Here is a 25,779-nt window from a genome sequence, read left to right on the forward strand (position 1 = left end):
ATATACTTTATTAACCAATTTCTTTGCTGCTGACTTTTGAAGATCCAATTTAACCATTTGAGTTTCACTTTTTCGTAGTTCTCCTGCGTCCTTTTCTTTTTTGGTTTTGCGCCCTCTACTGTACATTTCCTTCAGCCTGAGGCTTATTCATTTCACTTTTGGAGTGAAAGGGACTTTACAGTTGCCAAAAGTAACTATGCAATGCAATTAGTTACTTTTCAAGGGAGTAACACAAAATTTTAATGCATTATTTTTTAAAGGTAACTTACCCCAACACTGCTAATATTACTGCTTACTGCATACTGCACAGTATACATTGGATACTGTACACTTTTTTAAAAATAGTATGCAAAACAGTATGCATTATGTTTCACTGTTTTCACATGACTCAAGTCTTGAATTTAATTCATTAAATCAATGCCATCCAGTTGGAAATAAAACATATTTTCAATTTTTAAATAACATTGTGTAAAAATTAAGAGATGTTCAAATCAATCCCACTAGTCATGTTGCGTGCATTGCATTGTCGGATACCAATTCTAGTATTGTTTATATACTATTACCACATTTATTAATATGTTAAGTTACATTTTATTTTAATATTTCAAATTTCCATTCTGATTTCACTTGTTAGTTCGACATTACCGTTTTTAAGCTATAGTTCTTCATGTAATATTTATGTTATTTACCAAAAAATGATTTTGAATAGTTTTAAAAATGACATGCATTTTGAAAACTGCATATTGCATACTGTAAAAAATAGTACTAGTAGAATTCGAACATGCTAATCCAAACCTAGCCATTGTATAAGAACTTATGTAGAGTTTTAAAGTTTATATTTTACAGATGTGCATAAGTATTCTTTGTGCACTAAATAGACTAGACAAATTTAAGAGATTTTATTCATATATGTAAACCAAGAAAACAGCCTAAAGGATACAACTTTCAAAGCTACTTAAGCAAGCCCTGCTGTACCACCCAGGAGAACGTTCCTTTCATTTTACTTCTCTTCTGTATACGTTGTAAAAGGAAGAGGCTAAACAAAAGGCTAAAAAGATCCGAATGAATAACAGTTTGGTGAAAACCGGCTCTGGCTGAGCACTTTAAATGCTTATAGACACATGTCATGTACTCAGAAAAAAAAGAGAACCTTTTAAATATGTATGTACAGCTTTTGTCTTTAAATTTCCCTTTGTAAAAACATGTCATATTCCCTTATCATAACTATGCACCGCAGTAGATTTCTCTGGATTGTAAAGAATAAACAAATAAATATATCACTATGAGAAATAAAGGTTTGCAAAAAAAATAAAAATATTACTTGTGTTGTTTGATTGGATAATCACATTTGTTTTGTTTGGTCATTGACGAAACTAAAGTTCCTGTAAAGGGTTAGTTCACCCAAAAAATGAAAATGATGTCATTAATGACTCACCCTCATGCCGTTCCAAGCCCGTAAGACCTCCGTTCATCTTCAGAACACAGTTTAAGATATTTTAGATTTAGTCGGAGAGCTTTCTGTTCCTCCATTAAAAATATGTACCTTATACTGTTCTTGTCCTTAAAGGCAATACAGACATCATCAAAGTAGTCCATGTGACATGAGTGGGTTAGTTTGAATTTTTTGAAGCATCGAAAATACTTTTTGGTCCAAACATAGCAAAAACAACGACTTTATTCAGCATTGTATTCTCTTCCGGTTCTGTGATCATTGCTCGTTCATTTTTGGGTAAACTAACCCTTTAAGGCAGCTCATTTCACTCGGCGGCCATCTTGGGTGAATGTCGTGCAAGTGCAGCACCCATCTCTTTGAATTAGAAAACAAATTCATCAAAGCTGTTGACCACACTTCACTTTATTATTCTAAATCCAACATTACAAACATAAAACTGTACAATATTTACAAAGAAATATCCTTTACTTTCACAAGTAGGGTGAATTCAGGTAAAACGCGCTACATTCGACACTGAGATGACTCTCAACAAAGTCCTAATTACATGAGTCCACCTTAAATAAAAAACAATACCAACATCCATAAGTTAACAGAACATGAAAACATGTTTGAATTACATCATTTTAGCTTTGCGTGCAGTTTAAATGAACATTTTTTCTTAACACATAAATCAAATGAGTCTTGCAACTCAAGAATCGAATACTACCCCACGAAGGGAAATATGTGACAACCACATAATCCTGGTCTGTACAAAACATAGTTGGCTTCTATAACTCATGCCATAACTTGTCCATTAAGATTTGTTAGGCACCCATAGTATTTGGCTGAGTAAATGAGCACTGGCATTAATTCAAGATTATAACATGGCACCTAGCATAAAAGTCCTCAGACCTCAGAAAAGTAAAAAGTACAGACATCTTGAGATGAGGAGAAGAAAAAAAAACAGAAACCTCTTGTGGCTGCTGTCTCAAAGTGCATTTAAGGTCACTTTGAATTAAAGGGAAAGCTCTTCTAAAAATAAAATGTCACCCTCATGTGGCTGTGAGCATGATTTCAATCTCCCACTCCCTGGATGTAAAATGGGTGGAGCTAGAAGATCTAACCGTATCCCTCCACCTGTCAGATCCACAGAGGTCAAGATCCACCCATGACCTCCAGAGAGGGGGAGCTGGACCTCATTTGGCACTTGCTCATGACTTTAAATGATGTTCCTTCTTTAGAGGAACTCAAATAGGAAGAAATCTAACAGAATGTCCAAGTTGCTCTTCTCCATACAATGAAAGTGAACGACAAGAGTTTTAATTTACCTTCAAAATTTTGATTGACCCTGCAATCTTAAAATTTAAAGGTTCTTTATTAGCATCTATAGTTCCATGAAGAACCTTTAAAAGCCATATAGACTTTCCAGTGCACAGAAAAAAAGTTATTTAGAAAGGAAAATGATTCTTTTAAATTATTAAAGTGTTCACACAAAGAAAAAAAAAAGGTTCATCTAAGAACTGTTCTGTGAAAGGTTCTTTGGGGAACCAAAAATAATAATTATATAGAATTGCTATGAAAACCACCTTTTGTAACCTATATTTTGAAGAGTTTATGCATTGTATGTAGGAGAGAAGCGTGAACATTCTTCAAAATGTCTCCTTTTGCACTCCACAGAAGACAGTACTACGGGTTTGGAATGACATGAGGGTGAGTAAATGTAACTGTTTAAGATTTAAGAAACCTTTTTTAAAGAAAGATTGCATCGGTGCATCCCAAAAGTGGTAATTCCACAAAAGACGACATTCACTTGTCTCATTATTCATACGATATATATTAAAGTGTGCAAAATCTTTCTCGTGGCACCTTTAAATCCCTGAGTATGCTGACCAACAACTCCCACAGCGATTCCTCCACACATTTGTGTAAAACAATATATCTCATTATTGTGCATTGAGAATGGGTTTTGCTGGTGTCTTCTCAATCCCAGACTCACGGAAACTCCTGAAGATGACAAACAACCATGAGTATTCCCATATCACTACGTGTAAGCAAACAGTAATTCCTGAACAATATGCTCATACCTGCATAACTGAATGGACCCAGTCAAGCATCGTGTCCATATTGGTGTAGACGCCAGGACGATCGGCTCTGGCACAACCAACACCCCAGCTCACTACACCCACCAATGTCCAGCGGTCAGATAGATACACCAAAGGACCACCGCTATCACCCTTAAAGAGAGAAACGGTTGTTCTAATAACATTATCACACTTCATGAACAGAATGGTACACAGAAAAGCAGAAACCGTACCTGGCACGCATCCACTCCTCCCTTCAGATAACCTGCACAAATCATCCTAGAAGTGACAGAAGAGCCATACACCGTGGGACTTTGGCACGCTGCTCTGTCTATCAAAGGGATCTGTGCCTTTTGTAACTTTGGAGACAAATTCCCTGCAGGAAAAACAGCCAGATAAATGTTAAATACTGAGAGAGGCCTTCGATGGCAAGTCAGTTTGAATCGGTCAGGGAGGGGGAAAAATATGTAGGATTAAAAAAGCCAGGAACCTTTTTCCGTCATGTGGCCCCAGCCGGTCACAACCAGATTGTCTCCTGTTTGAAGGCCAAGATTTTGAGGTGGCAGGCACACCGGTCTCCGGGATTCTGAATGGGATGAAAATAATGATATTGGTACCAACGTTCATGGTTGAAAGAGAACACAAAACACTGACCTTGAAGCATTGACAGAGCATGGTATAGAAGGGATGCACTGATATTAGAATTAAAGGAGCTGTATGTAAGATAGTGGCCAAAACTGGTACTGCAGTCAGTTTCAAATTACTGTAACGGTGTATCCTCTACCCCTCCCCCCTGACTCAAGGTTGCCATAGGCTGCAGGATCCAACATTTTTTTATCGGACACGTTTGTATCTGCAGCTGTGGTAACTAGAGCAGAGCTGGCAACCCGAATGATGCAACACTACTGACTTCGTGATTGGTAGATCGGTGGAGGGCGGAGCATCAGACCAAAACACAACATGACAACATCAACTTCAGTTTTTAAATGACAATAGCCTGGCCAGACTACTGTTGTCAGTGATGTAAGTATTTGAAATGAACATGATTACTTAATGTCTAGTGACATACCAGGGCCATTTTATGATTATTTGAAATACATTTCTTACATATAGCTCCTTTAAGGGCAAAAAAAAATCTGTTTTATCTAAGCTAAATTATTCCATTTTATTTGAATTAAAATCAAAAGTGGATTTTTACAAAAACATTGTAATATACAGTATAAAGTGACAAATTGATATTAACCCTCTGGTGTCGGTCAAAAATGACCGATTTGTTTCATTTCAATGAAAAGGATGTACTATATTTTAGTTTGATAATGTTTTTTTATTTAATATTTTGTGGTACTAAATGATATTGATGGAGTAGTTATCCATTTATTCACCTTTTGAGCATTAAATTTCCAACTTAAACTGTCATAAATCATGAATGCTTGGAGCACAGACTTAAGTTTGGTCTCTTTTTAAAGATGACAATTGGCAGATTATTGCTGAAGTGAAAACAGTAAGTTGTGTTCCAAATTTGAGGTTGATATCTAAACAAAAAAAAAAAAAAAAAAAACAGTACTTTCAGTAGACTTTGTTTTGTCGCAGTATCACTAGATGACATTTGTTTCCAAATTTATTTCAAATTTGGTCAATTTTGAAAAAAAGTTTTGACTATTTTTGTTTTTCAGGAACATTTAACCTTTTCGAATTATGTCCCCAGGATTAACTCTTCATATTTAGGTGAGTTTGAGTTTGAGTGTGAGTTTATTTTTTGGTGAGTTTGTGTGTGCGTGTGTTTGTCTGATTTACCTCCCACAGTGATGGGAGAATAGAGTTTTATCATGGCAATGTCATAGTCGTTCCGTCCTGAGCTGTAATCTTTGTGGATGACGATCTTGTCCACAGAATAAGCTCCAGAAGATCCCATATATGTGATTCCAGTGACTACATTCCATCTGACCAGTGCCTTCTTACCATCCCTGAAAAACAGAAGAACAATGTGACCATCAATCATCGTCCTTTACACCCTGTTTTAGTTCTATTTACAAAGCTTCACTTGTTCTTCAGGTAAGATGTGAACAATTCACAGTTTCTGAACCAGATGGACTTGTTGGGGCTATGAATGATTTTCAGAAAGGAATGGGGTTTGTAAAGAAATCTTTGAAGTAGCTACTGTAAGTGATAAAAACATGTTCACTTCCATGACTCATGTTTTCCCCATGTGACAGACGTAATTAGTAGACTACATATGCACTTACTATAATAACAGTAAAATATGCATAGATGCAAGTGTCTAACCCTAACTCTATAGTAAGTACATGTAGTTAATATTACTTATTACTTCTTTAAGCAAGTACAATTTAACTACGTCACCTTCAAATAAAGTGTAACCCAAAGCACTTGTGTTTACACATACATACATGCAATTACAGCTGCATTACATCTTTAATTAATAACCACCTTCGCACCCTTAAACCTACTCATACCACCAAACCTGTTCTTAACCTTACCTGGATCCTATTTCATGTTGAATTGCAAAACACTTTTTCTGCTCTTGAACACATAAAGTGTTAATACGGTAGACTTATTAAGTAGTACTTACAAATCATTTGCAAACGATTAGTTTATAGTTAATTGATAGTTGCATTTTTACTTTATTAATACCTTACATAAAAAATAGTGATTTATTCATTAATTTTCACTGTAAGTTGCAAATTATGGTTGTTGCTCATGTGAAGAGTGCGTTTTTTCATGCTTTGTATCCCAAACCTAACCCTACCTGATGCATATTAGAACTGTGATTTACATACATAACATTTGCATAGACACAAGAAACATTGACAGCATTGTTATTTAATGTGGAGAAGACTAGAATATATAAACTAAAGTTTGCAAATGATTTTAATGTACTATTATACTTCTTAAAGTGTACAGTATACACTTCTTTTAATGTAAGGACATATTAGTTTAAGACTCCCAATATAAAGTGTGACTGGTTGACTACTGAACGAATCTTTTCACGAGTCAATTCGTTCATTTCGTTCGTTGAATGAACCAAATGACATGAAAAAAGATTCGTTCATTTTGATAAACGAGTTTGAACAGGAGAGTCACAAACGTGCATCACAGAACAGAGCAAGGCGAGCATTTTAGCTTATAAAACTTATTTTTGTTCGTTTCGCTCGATAAGACCCTTATTCATCGTCTGGATTCGTTTAAAGCCATTTGAACAGTTTGCAGTTTGCACTGAAACTGTCTTTTGGACCTTGAACCGTTTGGTTAGCAGTAAAGTGCATTATATGGAGAAAAATCCAGGAATGTTTTCATCAAAAACCTTAATTTCTTTTCGACTGAAGAAAGAAAGACATCTTGGATGACATGAGGGTGTGTAAATTATCAGCAAAAGTTTTTAAAATGAACTACTCCTTTGAGCAGCAAAACCTTTTCAACATTGACAATAACAAGAATAGTTTCTTGAGCAGCAAATCAGAATGATTTCTGATGGATCATGTGACACTGAAGACTAAAAAGTTCGCTCTGACATCACACGAATAAATCACGTTTTTAAATGTATTGAAATAGAAAACGATTATCTTAAATTGTAGTAAAGTTTCGCCCAAATTGATTTAATAAATCAGCCTTGAGCATAAACATAAACAAATTATATATATTTTCTATTTTAATGTTCATACACCTACCCATTGAAGCAGTGGGCCGCAGTGACCACCCAGTTTGGAGACACCAGTGACCCTCCGCAGGTGTGCTGGCCACTGTTCTGCAAGCTGACTTGCCAGGGCCAGTTCTCAACGATAGCATCCTGTCCACCTACAATCCGGTCCTGGCTTCTGGACTTACCACAGTCTGCTACAAAATAAAACAGCCAATAATAACTCAAAACATATAAAACAATGCGTTTCTTATCATAACAAAAAATGTATTATGCAAGTATGCGTTCTGTTTTAAGCATGTTCTATGTTCTATAAACATAAGTTGTCTGTATTTTAAAGATTGAAGGGATATATAAAGCTGCATGTCTGCAGTTCTCTTCCTTTTTTCTCTCTTTAAAACATGCTTTAGCATGCTGAATTGCCCAGTCCAGATGACTGAATCTGTCAGTGAACACACCTCTGAATTATCTGATGTTGTTGTTCTTGGCTATAGGCTATGACGCGTTACATAATGTGTAGTTCTATGTCAGTTGCATTGTGTTTTGGTTCTGTTTTTTTTTTTTTTGCCTGTGTTCCTGATCATTATTAGTCTCCCTGGTGGTTAACTAGTTGCTGCACCTGTTTTGTTTTACCTCTCAGTTTAAGCTCTCAGTTTCCTTTGTTTCACTGTCCCATAGATTGTCTTTGTTTTATGCGGTTGTGCTAGTTCACTTCTGCAGTTTGTGGATATAACAAAAAAGGGTAACACTTTACTTGAAGGGGTGTGCATAAGACTGACATGACACCTTTATAACCATGACATGACATATGTCTTGAATATGAATTAGGGTTTAGCCTATGCATGTTTATGGCAACTGTCATTAAGTGTCTTTCGGTCAATAATGACATTTTGAATGCACGTATGTCATTGTTTGAGATGTCTTTGTTATGACATCATCATAACCTGTCAGAGTCTTTCTCATGACAACTTGACATAAAATTAAGTTAAACTCTCATGTGGTTGGCTTTCAACGCTTTGACATGGCTGTCATGAGGCCATTATAACTGTTTCATGAATATTTTTCGTGACCTCAACTACAGCGGTACACATTGAATGTGTCATTAAAAAGTTATAATGGCTTCATGACAGCCAATGTCAAAACCAACCACCTGACAGTTTAATGTAATGTTAACCAATAAAGCTAGGTGGTTTCTTAAGTTTGATAATTAATCTGCTATTGTCTTATTAATGTCAAGTTGTCATGACAAAGACACTGACAGGTTATGATGTATTGGTTTATGTCAAGTTGTCATAACAAAGACATCTCAAACAATGTCATATTTGCCTAACTCAGCGAATGACACTTTAATGACAGTTGTCAAAAACATGCATGTCATGTCATGATTATGAAGGTGTCATGTTAGTCTTATGCACACTCCTTCAAGTAAAGTGTTACCAAAAAGGTGTGTTTGACTTTTCCTGTGTTGTGCTGTGTACTACACCCACTACCCGTGACAGGTACTGGGCTACTCTGCAGCGGTTATCGTCCCGCTCGGTTTAAAATAGCCTGAATATAAACGCTTACTGTAGCAATTCAGGATGAGACAAAAATGTGGTTTGGAAGATGGATTCATGATGTACCCGCTCAAATACATTGTAAATTTTACAATGTAAAAAAAGTTGCATGGTGTACCTATACATTAACAGTTTGGTTATTGACTAAAGCCCTAATTAGTTGTTGGATTGGGACTTCATAGTTACCTGAGCATTTTAACGTGACGACTGCTCCCGTATTGCATACCTTACTGAGAAAGAGGAAGAAAACATGAGAGAGTGAGAGAAGGTTTTACAATCAAAAATTACTGTAAAATATGAATTAAGTTTGAGGTTGCTGTATATATCAAAGTAGACATTTCAAACTTTCTATAGATATATTTCTAATGTTTGTGAGGCAAGTAGCCTATGCTCCGAAAGTCAAGTGAAAAAAAAAAATTTAAAAATTTGAAAATTAGGAATGATGTATTACTCTTATCTGTATGACATAAAAATGACAGCGTAAATTAAACTGAAAAAAAGCGTTGGCGGCTCCAGTAAAGCACACTATCTTTTTGGTGCCTTCCATCCACACTTACGCTGCCTTCACACTGGCAGTTTAAATCAGCTCCGTAATACGCAATACGTTCCCAACGGACGTCGTACTACACAGTGAAAAGCGTCGGACGCGGGTAGAACAAAAATGGCGGAGAGATTAAAGTTTGATTCTGTCAGTTCTGTATGATCTCTCTCTGATTAGGGTTATGCTGTGTGAGGAAAGTTGCTCAAGACGTTGACATGTCAGGTCGGCTAAAAAATGTGATATAGTGGTCAATAGTTCAATGTCTACCTTCAATTTAATTGTATTAACTGCCCTTATAAACGTTAGAAAGTCATGAAAATAAAAAATGACATGACAATTTATCGTTATAAAAATCATTATTTATTTTATTAAAAGTTAATAATTCAGGTTTGTTTATCAGTACCATAGCAACGCTCAACTTCCGCTGGAATTGTCGGATAGGAACCGTCCGTAGCTTTTCGCACGAGTTTTTGAACGCATCCGGATGACCAACGGACACGATTTTCTTCGCACGCACTCGGTCGGACCCGTTTCGGACCCATTCGCATGCGGTCTGCGAATCTCCATAGGCAATGAATGACTTCCGGTCGTTTCGCAGCCGCATCGGAGCTGATTTCAACTTCCAGTGTGAAGGCGGCGTTAGCAAGAACACTTGGATATGCGCCTTATAACAGAGCACATTTTATCTAGGTTAATGTTAGTTGCTACTAACTTACAGTAAATGTATCAAATGACAAGCCATGTTTGAGGTTGATGAATGATTGGCTAACGTTTAGGCTAACTAAACTTAGTAAGCCGAGTAATAAAACTAACTGACTAATAAAATGTTTTCTAGCTTCTAGTTAACTAACATTTCGTCGACTATTAGGGGGCACCCTTACTTAAAACCACTTTTTTCTGAAATGCAATTGTTTACAAATTATGTGCATATTTCTTTTAAATAGGTGACACTTGATTATCTAATGTAATGACAAGTGTAGAAATGTATATACCCGAGTATATATACTAACCGATTCGTTACGGTGGACTGGAAAGTCAGGGGTTTCGATGAGCCCACCTCACAGAAATCCAGCTTCAGATCAGAGGACAAAGAACCCACTTGAACTGTGCTGAAAGACGGATTACTGAGAACACAAAATACAAGACAAAGAAATTGAAACAATGCAAAATAAATGAGCTATATTCTATTATACATGTATTTAGCACTGAAGTCATTAATCCAAGACTTGTTATTCTGATAATAATTGTAGTTTTGCAAACTTTCAGTATTGATGTATTTCCAGTTCCTGAGTTTTTACAGTTTTCTCTTGTTGTAAAAGTTCTCAATTGTCATGAATTACTCACTCTCATGTTGTCCCAAACCCGTAAGACTTTCGTTCATCTTCCAAACACAAATTAAATATTTTAAATGAAACTATCACTTTGATGCTTCATAAAGAGATCATAAAACGAATCCATATGAATGGAGCGGTTTAGGCCACATTCTCTGAAGAGACTAGATCGCTATATATGATGAACAGATTGTATTTACATATAATCATTGATCAGAGAACAGAGAACAAACGTTATTGGTTATTGAGGAAGTTCAAATGTGCTGTGTAACACGAACCTCATTGGTTCTCACGCGTCAAGCATGCTTAAGCTTAAATTTACTATATATTATATGTGAGTTGATTAATTTTTATACATGAATAGAAGCCTAAATTCAATCTGCACAGCATACAAAGCAGTTTACGGTCTCTTTATGAACTTTTTGAAACGTCAAAAAGGTAGTGGCTGTAAACGGTAACACAGTCTCATCCCAAAAAGTCATATAACTGACGTCTTGGGACGTTTTTTGACCGTACGTCAATATCCGCCTTTTTAGGGCCCCCTTAAACGTCGGTAGATGGCGATCCCGGGCCGTCATACAACTGACGCTTTACCTTTAACGTCAGTTAGGTGACGGGTTAGGTTTAGGGTTAGGTTTAGGTATAGGGATCCCATAACCTCATCTACCGACGTTTAAGGGGGCCCTAAAAAGGTGAATATTGACGTATGGTCAAAAGACGTATGGTCATCAGTTATATGACGTCTTGGGATGAGACCGGGTAAACGGAGGGACAGAAATCTCTCAAATTTCATTTAAAATGCCTTCATTTGCGCTTAAAAGATAAAGACAAGTCTTTCAGATTACGACTTGAGGGTGAGTAAGTAATGACAAGTAATAAGTAACACCATGATCTGTGGATTAATACTCACAATGAGTACCCCAGCTTTTGGCACGCAGTCTCTGCATGTTGTTGGGTGAAACTTTCTTCACATACACTTTTCCATTTATTCTCAACGGAGCTGAATACCTGAAGCACATTACGGGTTGAGATCAGCCGTACTGTGCAGAAAGAAAAACGGTTTTAAAATTCAGACATTCAGACAAAGATTTATATTCATTACATGGTGGATAATGGATATATTTGAAATGTAAATCTAGCTCAGTCATGAAATTCTAGATGGCGCAGACTGATAGGTATTTTACATGCCATCTGCAAGCAGTCACACCATTACCACATGACACAAGCTGATTGGTCTCTGCTAATTCTGAAGTCAATGAGATTGCTTGCGCTCAACATTTAAATAGTCCAGTTCATGGTTTCATCAGATATACAACTCCCCTGCATCATCTGCTATGGGATTTGATTGCATCTTACATGACCAAATCTATCCATCCTCCAAGACCATATACATTATTATACCACATATACAAATATATAGGCATCTAGGAAATACCAGACAGAAAAAAAGGGTGAGGTTGGGAGATTTGGCTTGTTTGTCTAGAAACCGGACACACGGGTTATATCTGTGCTGACTGCACGTATTTCTGTGAGCAGGTATGTGGGCGTTGGTGTGTGTGTGTGTGTTTCCACAGGTGACTTACGGGGGAAGGTGGAGTTGGCTCTAAACTGCGTTACACAGGCTGACTCATCCTCAGCTCCACTGCAGTCCTCCTTCCCATCACAGGCCTTCTCCAGTGGAATGAACTTAACCGACTTTGAGCAAAAATAATACTTGCTGTCGATCAACTGCTTGACTGCGTCATGAGGAAGAGGAATGAAACAGCATTTGTTAAGTTAAATTTCCTGTTTACGTTTCTTGAGTCAAAAGAGTTAAAGGAGTGGACTAAATAACTGTTATTGATGAGAAAAAAAAAATAGTGACTCAAATATGAATGTGTGGAAGGTTATGATCATAACAGAAAATAGGTTATTTTCCCTGGCCCACATTAATAACAAACATTAAATGTTAACACAGTCTCATCCCAAGAAGTCATATAATTGACGTCTTTTGACCATACGTCAACATCCGCCTTTTTAGGGTACCCTTAAACCGATTTATACAATTTATGACGCATTATTACAAATTTCATGTTTTGAATGATATAAATGTATAAAATGTAAATATGTATGCAGATGATTCAATTATACAATGTATTAATTTTAAACACGTTTTAATTGTTATAAATTTATACAATGTATTCACTGCAGTTTTCACATTTTAAATGTTATAAATCTATGCTGTGTAACATATTATAGTTTTCATTAAAAATTGTATACGTTTATATGCTGCATTAACTGAATTCAGCATTTGAAATGTTATTATTGTTATAAATGTTAATTTATACAATGTATATATATATATATATATATATATATATATATATATTAGGGCTGTGCAAAAATTAATTGCGATTAATCGCATCCAAAATAAAAGTCTGTGTTTACATAATATATTTGTGTGTGCTGTATATAATTATTTTGTATAAATAAATACACACACACATGCATATATATATTTAAGAAAATGTGTTATTCATATATAAAATATTTATATTTATATAATATAGATTATGTATTTATATATATATATATATATATATTTATATACAGAATTTAAGCGCAAATAATTCTTAAATATATACATGCATGCTTAGGTATTTATATATACAAAATAATTATATACAGCACACACAAATATATTATGTAAACACAGACTTTTATTTTGAATGCAATTAATCGCAATTAATTTTTGCACAGCCCTAATATATATATATATATATATATATATATATATATGGTTCAATAGTTATGCATGGTAGCCTTTGTACTTTTGAAGTTACAGAAATTGTTTTGCGTTTCATTATTGTTAAATTTTGATCAACTGTAATAGGCCATTTAATGGCAGGTTCCAGTGACACGCTTTACATGCTTGCTTAATGAATTTTATCTTTCAGTAACAGAGGAAATGTCCAATAACTTTAAAGTAGCCAAGAATTTAGAGTCCGTTTTTGACTTTCTGACATACAGTATACAGTATTGACCTAGAACTTACTGAAGAAAGCGGCCACTGCCAGAATGGCCAGTATAATCACCACGATCAAGACTGAAAAGATGATCTTTTTCGCTCTTGGTCCGCTCGTCTTTGGAGTCGTCATGAGTTTTCTGTGTCTTCCAGGCTGGGCAACTAGAAGATATGAGAAGATATGAAAATCTTTCTTTCTCTTGAATCATGAGTATTACAAAGGAGGCTATTGATAAATCAGGTAATAGATTACTGTACCTGGATGAGCAGGGTTTAAGGGTCTAGTATTCTCTTCAGGAACCTGAGATTTAGTCTGAGATTGAGGAAAAGAAAAGAAAGAAAGTCAGGGATCATTTTGTTATTTCTTTGACACATATAGCCCTGAAGCTTTATGACTCAGTTTTGGATATCACGTTCAGTGTGTCACAGGGGATTTTTTCAGTCTTTCTTGACATCTCAAACACTTCCTTGTAAACCGTCCTACTCAGCTTGAACATGTAGGCCGCAATTTATCTGCAGCAAGTAACAAACAGTTATCTGCATTTATATAATCTGAAACCACAAAGAAGAAAGTGTGGTAGATGAGGTATATATCGAAGAGTTAGCCTATATTTTTCACTGAAACCTGGACTTTGAAAAAGCAAAAAGAAAGATGCATTCATAAGTTGTTGTTTACATAAAAATTTTCACATCTCAACTTCAATTTTACACCTGTTAATCTTATATCGTTACTTCAGTTACTGGAAAATGACCTTGTTCGTATGCTTAGACCAATACTCTCATGTGTCATGGCAAAGCAGGAACACTTTCCATGTACTTATGAAAATTTTGAAAGTATCAGATATGACTCCTGACATCACTAACAAAGCTGGATGTTGACCTAATAGATAGACCATCATTACAGTCACCTGATTATATTAATATACAGCTCAAAAAAATATTATTTTGACGTAAGCTCAATACGCTGTTTCAATTTTAAGAGCATTTTTACATCTTACGTCAAAAATAATTTTTCTTTTGAGCTGTATATTAATATAATCAGGTGACAGTTTTTAAAAAGGGGACATTTGCATCCACCACAAGCAAGAAAAATCATTGCAATTACTAAAATATTGTTACTTTTTTATGTCGCCTTAAATAGCTTTTCTTAATTTTTATGAATATTCTATCAAAGTAAAAATATGCCAGACGTCACATTAGAGAATGTGAAGAGAAACTTAACATCAGCCTGTTAGTCAAAACAGCGACTACACTATAATTATGAGTGTAACGGATGATTCAGATGGTTCCTGAAAAAAACAAGCCATAAAAATAGCCAGAACAAATAGTCTCCAAAAACATCTAGTCACCAATAAGAAAATTAATGAATTGAATCCTCATTTAAATAAATGTGTCAATTAATGCTCATGTGCTAAGTTTATTCCCTTAAGCTTCAATGGAAATTATGTTTAAATCTTAAATAATGGAAATGAATGTTTACTATTGAGATTTCACTATGTATCAGAACATTTTAGAATTTCAGAAACAATAGCTATTTAATATTTTAGAGTTTTATTACAATTGTGGATAAGTTTGCAAATGTTTACAAGTGAATATAAAAGCTTTCGAACTAAATAAAAATCTTTCCCAAATTCAAGTTAAGATATTCTACTTGTACAATTTACTTTCCAAGTTGACCCATAATTCGTGAACAACATTACAGTAAAACAACAAATGACTCAGACTTTCTTTTTCATCATCATACAAACTTCTTGAATTTCAGCATATCTAGAAACCAAGATAGATTTGCATACTGTATAAGTGTAAAAGTTAGGACAAGCAACTAAGCTGTCTTCCACATAGTTTTGGCATATAATAATATTTGTCCTTATTATATTTGAATTTTTATAGTGAAAAAAATAATGGACTATGAATTTTCAAAGTGACAATTTTCAAAGTGAAGATTTGTAAATAATGGATCAATTTGGTACTGAATTATTAAAATGAAGCCAACTCCATTTTATCTTATTTTATGACACTAATGGCTCTGTAATGAGCCTCTAATTGAGTTTCAAACTGATAAGCCAGCCACAGGTCAGTTTCACTAACACATTTAACTGCCATATTGAATTGATGTCAAGAATGTGGTGTGGCTTGTTCTGAATTTGTCTTGTAGTCCTTGTATCGGTACATTGTGTCCATGAATTTGCATGACTGACTTCTCAAAACATGGAAGAGGTCCAAACACAAAGCCATGCAGCATCCCCAGTATTTTAAATAAGGATTTAGTTTTTGGGTGTGTTGTTATTATTTTATGAACCACAATGAGGGAACACACCTTGAACATTTTGTCTTCTTAAATCAAAAGAGATTTGATAATAGCTTCTTTCCACAAAACATTTTCAAACAGAACACTAATATTATAATAAAAATAAATATAATTAAACCACAATCAAATAGGAAAGAAAAAGGTTGTAAACATTATATTAATCATTTTAATACAACATAATCATTCACCATATTGTGACACCACATATCGTGTCAATTGCGATTGTCTATGGCTAATTAGATGAAGAATAGAAAATGACCTATAGCATTGGTTTCACAGTAAAATTCAGAATACATCTATGTATTGTAAATAAATAGTGTCAAATATTGCTGATATTTACAGTGCAAATCAAGTTCAAATTTCACACAGCTTGAATCCCCTTTCAACAAATACTGAAACCACAGAAAGTTCTTTGAGAGACAGAGACTGAAAGTGGGTCATTATCACATGAGGAGATCTGGACAGAGAGAACCCATAATGCAAATGGTGAGGATAGTTTGAAAAGAGGCGTTTGCTTAACTAAATTGTGTGAATGCACAGAACAAAACATCTAAAACTAAATATCTAATAACAAATCTTGTAAAACAGTAAGAGTGGCAGTTGACAGGAAACTAAGAAATTACAAGAAAACAGCCTTGCTGTGATAGTCTGTACAGTGTTCAGTACAGCAACGTTTTGGAATAAAGAGCAGACACTGCAATTAAAAACAATGATACAAGTATTACAGAATGTCACGTGACGATTAACTGGTGGGAAAATGTAACAAACAAAGCACAATGTCAGGTAAGAAGAATATGATTGATAGCATAAATGATCTGTTCTTAATTATTTTCCACCCTATTCTGTATAGATAAAGAAAACAAAAGTTTGGTGTGGTTACTTTGAGAAAAACAGATCAAGTCAAACATTAGGGTAACTCAACCATTATTGAAAACCATTCCAAGTGTTGTTCTGTAAGCGTGTAACAATATACAATACACATCACAAAACTGATCTCACGATACGATATCATTGCGATACTCCAAGACATTTGATAAAAAGTTACCAAAAAATGTACTGTTGATTAAAATGCTTAATTTGGGGTTACATTGTGGGTGTAAATTAATAAACTTGGACTTGGTGCTGGAAACACAAGACTAGTGAAACCAGAATATGAAATTATGTGAAATTAAAAGTTGTGTTTTGACAGCTGGTAGTTTTATTATGGTAGCTTTACCCGTCGAAGATTACACTCTAAAAAATGCTGGGTTGTTTTAATGCTGGGTTGGGTTAAAAATGTAATGTAAAAATTTAACCCAACGGCTGGGTTAGTCCATATTTGACCCAAAGTTGGGTTAAAACAACCCAGCATTTTTTAGAGTGTAGGCTATAGTTTAAATCGATCTGCCATATGTTTGTTTGCATCTTTTATCCACTCTAGATCACTTAACGTTACTGTTAATTTATGTTAGTGTAGACAAAGCTTTCATGCAGGATCTGGGTGCTTGCTGTGAGAAAAATCAATCGATAAACGTCGCATATGGCAAAGGAAGTGCATGATTCAAACTTGCTTCAGCGCGTATTTATGTGAGAGGAGCGTGCACGCGAAGGGGCGTGTGATTTGCATAGGTAATGAGTCGGATTTCGGTACAACACCGGTTTTGGTTTTAGGTTTTAATACCAAAAAGACTCGTTTTTTTTGTGTTTTTTTTTACACTTTGCTGAACGGTCGATTAAGTAAGTAGCGAGTGTCATTGATGGAAGCAGTGACCGGAAGTTATCCAACCCACCACAGACAACCCGGAAATTCTATTTCCGTTTGTTATGGAACTACCCAGCTTTTGTTATTTTTGGACCAAAATGTATTTTCGATGCTTCAAAACGTTCTAACTAACCCACTGATGTCACATGGACTACTTTGATGTTTTTCCTATCTGGATATATCCTACAATATATCTTAAACTGTGTTCCGAAGATGAACGGACGTCTTACGGGCTTGGAACGACATGAGGGTGAGTCATTAATGACATCATTTTCATTTTTAGGTGTTCTATCTAACCCTTTAATGTAGAACTGACACTTAATCTCCGAAAACTTTTTTTTTCTCACACAGTAATTTTTACTTTGAGTGAACTATACACAATACATATTGTCACTATCCACGATACACATTGTTGCATTTTTGTATCGCGTATGTTGCATTTGTGTATTGTGTGTGTAGTGTGTAGATATATATATATATATAGTATGTAATTTAGGATCAGCTTTCAGGCCGCTTGAGGACTAGAAAACCAAATCTGACAGGAACAAATTGGAAGAGATTTCTCAGGTCAGAAGTAACAAAGCGGACTCCTGCCAAAGCAGATTAGTTACACATGCCATCCCAACAACTCCTTTCAAACTGCACCCAATTATTTGTTGTTAATGTCTCTGTTTTGCATTTTGCAATGCAGTTTTTGCATTAAAACCTTCAGGAATTCTGATCTCACATAGGCCTAAACATTTTATCTGGAACCAGACCTATTCAAATGACTGAAATGCACACACACACACACACACACACACACACACACACACACACACACACACACACACTTTTTTTCTGTGCCACGGATTTAGAATCCATCATTGCACAAGCCTTTCACATCCTTAGAACTAGAACGAAATAAATGAGATAAGTTATTGCGAGTAATACGGTACGCAGCAAGATTGTATGATATAATATTGCTTTCAATAAACATGAACTTAACATGATGTAAATTACATTTAGACACAACCAGTAAATTATTTCCAAATAGTTCCAAGCAAAGACAAAGCAGAATCTAAACACTGTAGTGCATCCCGTTCCTGAAAGTTTCTGTGTTTTTGAATGTAATGGTTTAGCAAATAAATTATTCTTGTTTTCATTCCAGAATAATTAATTTTTCAATTAATCATTTGAAATAATTATTCTATGAATTGCTTCGAATAAAGACTTTCACGTGTTTCATTTCTGAATGAATCGTTGTTGATTAATGTATAGATTAAATGACTAATTAAGACAGTCACTTACTAGCACTTACTGGCCTAAAAAAATTCTGTAATGAGATACTGAAAAATGCCACCACTAATGCACATAATGGCAGTCTGCACCTGAATATGCATATTCCCCCAGGTGAAAAGCAGTACATATTGAAAAGAGTACTATTGTCTGAATTCACAGTATTCATAAAGCTGAAAAGTACCAAGAAGATCTTGGCTACTTTTGGTGAGATTCTGTTGTGTAGTTGAGACCAATGGAGGATTTGGGAAGGACAGTGACACGCAACTGACAATGACAACTTGAGAAATGTAGTCCATCCATATTACATTTATTTAGCCAGATTTACATTGCTTTCACACTGGGCTCGTTTATTCCCGACGCCCCCTCCGCGTTGGTCTGGTTTCACACTCAACTTGATTCGAACCCTGGTGCCGGTAACATGAATTTTACATGATCGCAAACGTGCACGGCGCATGATGAAAACAGGATGCGGGTCAATATTGTGTTTTTTATTAATTCGGTGCGATACCCAGCTGAGTGAACACAGGTTTACTGTGTGTGCGTCGCATAAGGTGGCCTTCTGCTGCTTGCAAACACTCGTTTGAGGAGACGGTGGATTTCCATTCATTTGTGGATTTCCAACTAAATACACCATATCAACTAAAACGCATGTGCAGGCCACTTACTTCCTTAACAAGTGTAAATGTAAATGTAACGAGTGCGCACCCGAGTCCATGTTACTTTCACATTCACGCGACGCAGCACGGTTCGGGAGCAACCGAACTCAGACCACACCCTGCAGGTAGTCTCGGTTTCGGTACCCCAGTGCATTCTGACTAAACCCAACTGTGATACTTTTATTCTCATATTTTTTATATTTGAAATTTTTTTATTATAATTTGTATTACTATGTTTCTTGTTGTATTTGTATGTGTGCTCTGGAAGCCTCAGCACCAAAACAAATTCCTTGTGTGTGCAAGCACACTTAGCAATAAGGCTCTTTCTGATTCTGATACCCGGGTCCGCATGACGGCGTTCACATTAGCGAGTTTCCATGCGAATCGTAACTCCGTTCCGAACTAAACTGACAGTGTGAAAAGTGAAAACCCCCTTAGCGTAGGCTATCAACTGCACGGTGAAACTTGCTTCTTTGAGTAGAAATCAGTTTAAACACTCACCCTCATGGCTCTGCCACTTCTGTCCAAGGGTTTCTGCAATCTGCCGGCCGTACAAAACACAGCAGAAGACAGGGCAGTGGAGACCGAAGAAGCCACTTTACCAGCAAAGAAAATACCTCTTTTCTACAATCCTCCTTTTCTTAGAGCACTTTACTTCTCTTTTTCCGTAAATTCTTCCTGGTCTTGCCTTTCACTCAACAATTACTGCTACCTGATCTGCCCAAACGCGATTTCAAGCAAAGTCTTTTGAGCGTTTTCACCCTCTGTCCTCCTGTGCAGATTTGTTTGGAATTGGAGTTTCCCTGCCCCCGACAAAAACCCTTAGCCTTACCTATGTAACCCAACACCTCCACCCATCTCACCTATGTCGCTCCTCCTCACTGCATTCAATCACTTCCTCGTTGGTATGAGGCCAAATCCTGTACGTGCGGGCTTGACGATTATGAACTGAGCTGTGCTGTCTGCAAGGTTTATAAGCCGTTTTATGATCAGGAACTGCCTCTCAGTTTCCTGGATCTTTATTCAAACAGGTTTTAGTTACTATGACTGTTAGTTTATCATCATAATTAATTATGATCTATTTGAAAGTCTTTTAATGATGACTGCTCATCAGTTAGTAGTGTAGATCCGGAATCTGCCGGTTGTCACACTGAAATAACTGACTTAATCATTCATGTTGCTGCTGTAGTATGTCATTGCTCATGCGAGAAAGAATTCTCACTATTCGACTGATGTGATTCTACTTTAAAAAATATATATATATCTAACAATTTAAATGTATACATTTATTTTCGTTCATGTTAGGCTTGTGGAGGGACCGAGTGGAGTTTGTGACTGTTTTAACTGTTTTCTATGGTGGCCGAGAAAGCTCAACGTGCTCCAACGGAAGAAAACACATGCAAATAGAAAAACACCCACAAATCAGTTTCACAACACATGTGCTTCAAATACTCACTACACCAAATACAAATACAATACTCACTAAACCAAATACAAAAACAAGCTGCAAATAGAACAGAACACAATAGAAACGTTTTACAGGTGACCCCTAGACCCATCATTAAGTGACGAACCCTAGGCTACTAGCCTGGGAAAACCCAGACAACTTCCGGCAAATTTAGATTTGCTCTGAAAGTTAGGGCAAAGAGCTCATTCGAACCCATTTCCAATCCGCTGAAATAGCTTAACCAATCAGAAACGTTGGGGCGGGCTTTACACGACGATGGATTTTGAAGCAGATTTTGTAGCCTACATTACAAAGATGGATGCCGCCGTCGAACATCACTCGTTCGAATCAGCTATCGCATCTTTTTTAAGCGATTTAAACGTTTCATTTTTGTTAAAAAACGAGCAAAGAACAACACTCCTTCATCGCTCTGATTGGCTTTAGGTCTATCCGCGACGTCTGTTGGTGACGCCCCTCTGGAAATGATTTGTCTATGACGCTTTGCCAGACCATAACTCAGTTACAACTGAGAATGGTCTGGTTTTAACCCGGCTACTAGGCTACCTAACATTTCAAATAAAACTTATTTAAACATAACATGGCAACATTTGTACAATGTAACTAATGTACTTTTCGCCTTTCTTCGCCTTTATCGCCATTGGCTTTTAGCTTGCTTAGTTGGGGACATAAAATTTTATAACAATATTATTACAACATTATTTTCCTGTAATCTCTGTAAGGCTGCTTTGAAACAATCTGTAAGCGCTATAAAGGTGGCGTGATTTGACTTGACTTTATTATTTATTTATTTTAGTTTTCATTTGTATTCTGGTGACATTGAACATATTGTTAACATTTTGTATATTGTATTTTAACATAAACATGTCATCTCTGTATGTTTTTACAAAAAAGAAAAGAAAAAAAGACTGAGCTGTAAGCAATCACTTATTGGGGTCACCTGCACCTTGGTTGTGTTGTGAACTTTTGAACCGCATCTCTGTATTTGGTTGTGTTGTGAGTACATTCACACGTTCAAAATGTTCACATTTGATTTGATCCAATTACATTTGAATTTGCATTGATTTGATTAATATCACTTTACTTAAATGATACCTGACGTGTATGAGTGTGAAACCACCAGATACACATTTAATTTGGTTTGATTCAAATTAATTTGGTTTAGTTTGATTGGAATCAGATTCGATTTACTTCACTTGCATGCCTTTTATCATTGCTGGCAACAATACTCATGTTAGGGCTGGTGAAACCTGCCCAAACTGGCACGTTTGAGCCTTATTTTCAATTAGAAGAAAAATGAGGCCAAAGGATAAGCATTATATCCATATTTTACTTCAATATGCAACTCACATCATGTGCATATTTAACTTTCTCTTTTACTGTGTCTCTAAATAGAAAAATCTCTCACCTGCTTTTTTAAACTCAGTGATCAAACCACTAAACTTTGCCATAGTTCAAAGGTAAACAAACACACCATTTATATAACCCTGGTGCTCTGTTATCACTGTTATTTATTTGTTTAAAGAGAGAGAGGACTCTAAACTTTGAGAGTCATGCAGAGAAAAGGTTCTCTGTGAAAGTTCTCAGTGGGAAAGTGATCATGTTTCTATTAAGGGTCAGGTCAGTGTGACCTCTCCTTGATCAGTGTGACCCCATGATACTAGTGCATCTCAGTCTTGTATTTGGGAACTGTGTGTAATGAATGCCATTGTCACAGCCTTTGTTTAACACATACTGGCTCTCCACAGAGCCATGGTCTGATATGTTTACCTAGTTAAACATGTTGTTGACACTGCCATCATTACAAAGCAAGTTGCTCTGCCACTATGTGATGTAGTGATACTAGAGTCACATGTTTTTGTGACTCAGTATGTTTTTGTATTTAAAATTATTCTTCAAAATTGTGCAAGAATGTGAAAAACAAAGTCAGTGAGAACATGAATAAGAATGTGGCTCAGATGCTTGAACATAAAATAGGAATTACCACATTTTGGAAAACTGACACCAAAATGAACATTGTTTACTGTATACGGGATTGAAAATGGATCCTTAGTATTTGGGAGATCAAGTTGAAATTTTAATTAGAGCTCTTAGCTCATATCCTGATATCTGATAAAGGAAAATGTGCTGATTTTCCTTTATGTAATAAAGGAAATTTTACTTATTGTCAGTGAGGAATTATATGTCTATGTGTTGCATCATTATTAAAAAAAAAAACAAATTAAAATACTAAATAGGTTGTGAATCTCTACGTATTTTCACATAATTAATCAGAAGGGCACATCTGAGTGTCATAGGTTAAAAGGTAATCATCCACTGATAATATGCTACTTAATATAGCCATGACAGGCAGTGAATACACTCATTGACAACAATTATTCTTTATTTTAAGTCTTTTAAGGATGATAGCTTATAAAAACAGTTTTTAATGTAGATCAGGAATCTACCATTTGTCACACTGGAAAATATGTGTTAAAAATATCTTCAGCGGAACAAAATGACATCATATAATGCTGGTGTCACAGCTTAGTTGCTTCAATAATAACTCGACGAATAAGTACTCAGAAAGGAAATAATATAAAATACAAAATTCAGACAAGCACTGAAGATGACAGGAGAATAAAACAACCAACTAAAGACATCGCAGAACGAAAAACAGAAAGTGAGGGCTTATATACACACTGGGATCGTTAACTCTAATGAGATTCAGTTGTTATGGGAAGGAGGAGGCAGGAACCGGTGAATATTCAACAAGTTTAATAAATAAATCAATAAATAAATACAAAAATGAAAGTATAAGCCAACTGCTGGCTACATAAAACAGAAACAAAACACAAAGCTTGGTGGAACCATGAGGACAATGGTTTCTGGTGGAGCTGAGGGAGGGAGGAGCCAAGGCGAAGCCGATAGGTCGACAGCCCGCGGTGGAGTGATGGGTTCGTAAGCTGGAAGTGAGCCTTGGGAATCTCCTTATTGGGTGGAGCTTGAGAAACAGGAGACTCTGGGCAGGGTGGGGCCAGCGGGGGTAGGAGAAACTGGGAAATACCTTCCTCAAACACCTCCAAATCTCTTCCATTCAATGCATATCCATGACTGCAAAATGGTAAAATGGTAAATGCACTGCATTTATAAACTTGTTTGAATAGTCAAGCTAACTTGTTGAATATTCACCGGTTCCTGCCTCCTCCTTCCCATAACAACTGAACCTCGTTAGAGTTAACGATCCCAGTGTGTATATAAGCCCTCACTTCATTCTGTTTTTCGTTCTGCGATGTCTTTAGTTGGTTGTTTTCCTGTCATCTTCAGTTCTTGTCTGAATTTGATTATTATATTTTATATTATTTCCTTTCTGAGTAATTATTTGTCGAGTTATTACATGATTACATGATGTCATTTTGTTCTGCTGAAGATATTTTTAACACATATTTTTTCTGCAGGGCTTCCCGCCATGCCCTTGAACTCCACAATAACTCCCTCAGCGACACACAGTGTTGCCAGGTCACACATCTGGTCAGACTCTCTGTGTGGCTCAGGGGACGAGGTCTCTTCCCGTCCTCCTAGCAGGCTCGGGCTCATCCAGCACAGCTGGCCGATCTCCACAACCTGGTGTCCTAAATGTAAATCCTCCTCCTGCATATCGCATGGAAGGGCTGACGGAAATCTGGATCTGGAGTGGGGCTAGTGTGGTCTTCAGACAGGCCCATTGTGAGCACCGAATTGTAGTTCACCAGCACCCACTCCACAAAAGCGGAGAAATCCTCCTTAAGACCATCCACGTTTTTTTTTTTTTTTTTTTTAATAAATAAATAAATAAGATTACCCAGATTCCCAGGGCCCTAATAACTCTAACAATGTATGTTAATTGGGCCCTGTAGAAGATGGGCCCCTGGGAATTTGGGTAATTTTTTTACATTTTTTTTTTTATACTGCAAAATTCTATTTTTACACTTTCTGTTCAGTTTTGCACAGGCAAAGCAGAACATTCTACACACACCCTGCCTAAAGCAAATGCATACACTTACTAAAGAAAATCTGAATTAAGCACGTACCCTAATTCACTTGTTCACAATTATTCTGGTGTTAACCCATAGAACAATAGTTCCTCCAATTAGATTTATCATTATGTTCCCTTAAAGATATATATATGAAGAGTTCAGATGCAAAAGCCTCTAAGTGCCATTTGATCATTTTTTTTGATCATCAGAATGATCATTTTTATCAAGCTTGTATATTTAAGTTCAGTGATTTCACTTAAATGGCAATGATAATTATTTTTATTTAAGTGAAATTACTGAACTTAAATATACAAGTTTGATAAAAAAAAATCGTCATTAAAGAAGAATTTATATATATATATATATATATATATATATATATATATCAAGCGCTCTTATAAGAGATCTATATAAAGAAGATATAAAGACAAAATAAGCAGAACTTACTGTGGCTGTATTCCTAAAGGATCTGATGTCAATAAAGACAGGCAGGTTGTGTTAAATCCTATTTTCTGCTCTTCCTCATGTCCTCAGTGGTCATGGAAATAAGTCTTCATGAGGCAAGCCAGTATCAGAACAAACTTTAAAATCAAGCCTCTTTATAACCAACCCTTGCTGCCCTTTCCCTTTCCACCGAACTGCTTTGTCCATATATTCTTGTCATCTTTTTTGTCTTATTTTCTATAAAATGAGATATAAGGAAGTGCTCGTGTTCATTTTCTCTTTTGTTATCTTG

General features: G+C 35.9%; 1 protein-coding gene across 3 annotated transcripts; it reads right to left on the reverse strand.

The window, feature by feature from the left end:
• Positions 1 to 1,837: 1,837 nt before the first annotated feature.
• On the reverse strand, positions 1,838 to 25,779 carry tmprss4a (transmembrane serine protease 4a). 3 transcript variants are annotated; one of them, XM_039671096.2, is made up of 13 exons: positions 25,491 to 25,779; positions 13,856 to 13,910; positions 13,628 to 13,759; positions 12,177 to 12,329; positions 11,504 to 11,633; positions 10,273 to 10,386; positions 8,908 to 8,951; positions 7,197 to 7,362; positions 5,308 to 5,477; positions 4,004 to 4,099; positions 3,747 to 3,889; positions 3,517 to 3,666; positions 1,838 to 3,436 (listed from the first exon to the last, which is right to left on the reverse strand). In XM_039671096.2, the coding sequence occupies exons 3-13, from the start codon at positions 13,728 to 13,730 to the stop codon at positions 3,425 to 3,427; spliced, it is 1,281 nt and encodes a 426-aa protein (XP_039527030.2). In that variant the 5' UTR covers positions 13,731 to 13,759; positions 13,856 to 13,910; positions 25,491 to 25,779; the 3' UTR covers positions 1,838 to 3,424. The 3 variants fall into 3 exon arrangements, with proteins under 3 accessions (XP_039527030.2, XP_039527031.2, XP_039527029.2); XM_039671097.2 differs by lacking the exon at positions 25,491 to 25,779 and adding an exon at positions 20,447 to 20,498; XM_039671095.2 differs by lacking the exon at positions 25,491 to 25,779 and adding an exon at positions 20,085 to 20,420.

Source organism: Pimephales promelas, chromosome 16 (genome assembly GCF_988280905.1).
Source record: "Pimephales promelas chromosome 16, fPimPro1.hap1.1, whole genome shotgun sequence".
NCBI lineage: Eukaryota > Metazoa > Chordata > Actinopteri > Cypriniformes > Leuciscidae > Pimephales > Pimephales promelas.

What these genes read in the sequence shown, in the direction of transcription:
- tmprss4a (XM_039671095.2), bottom strand. An exon ending in GGCAGTGGCCGCTTTCTTCA is followed by an intron (nt 12,330 to 13,627) that starts GTAAGTTCTAGG and finishes CTCATGACGCAG; the next exon opens with TCAAGCAGTTGATCGACAGC. An exon ending in CAGTCCACCGTAACGAATCG is followed by an intron (nt 8,952 to 10,272) that starts GTTAGTATATAT and finishes CCTCTTTCTCAG; the next exon opens with TAAGGTATGCAATACGGGAG.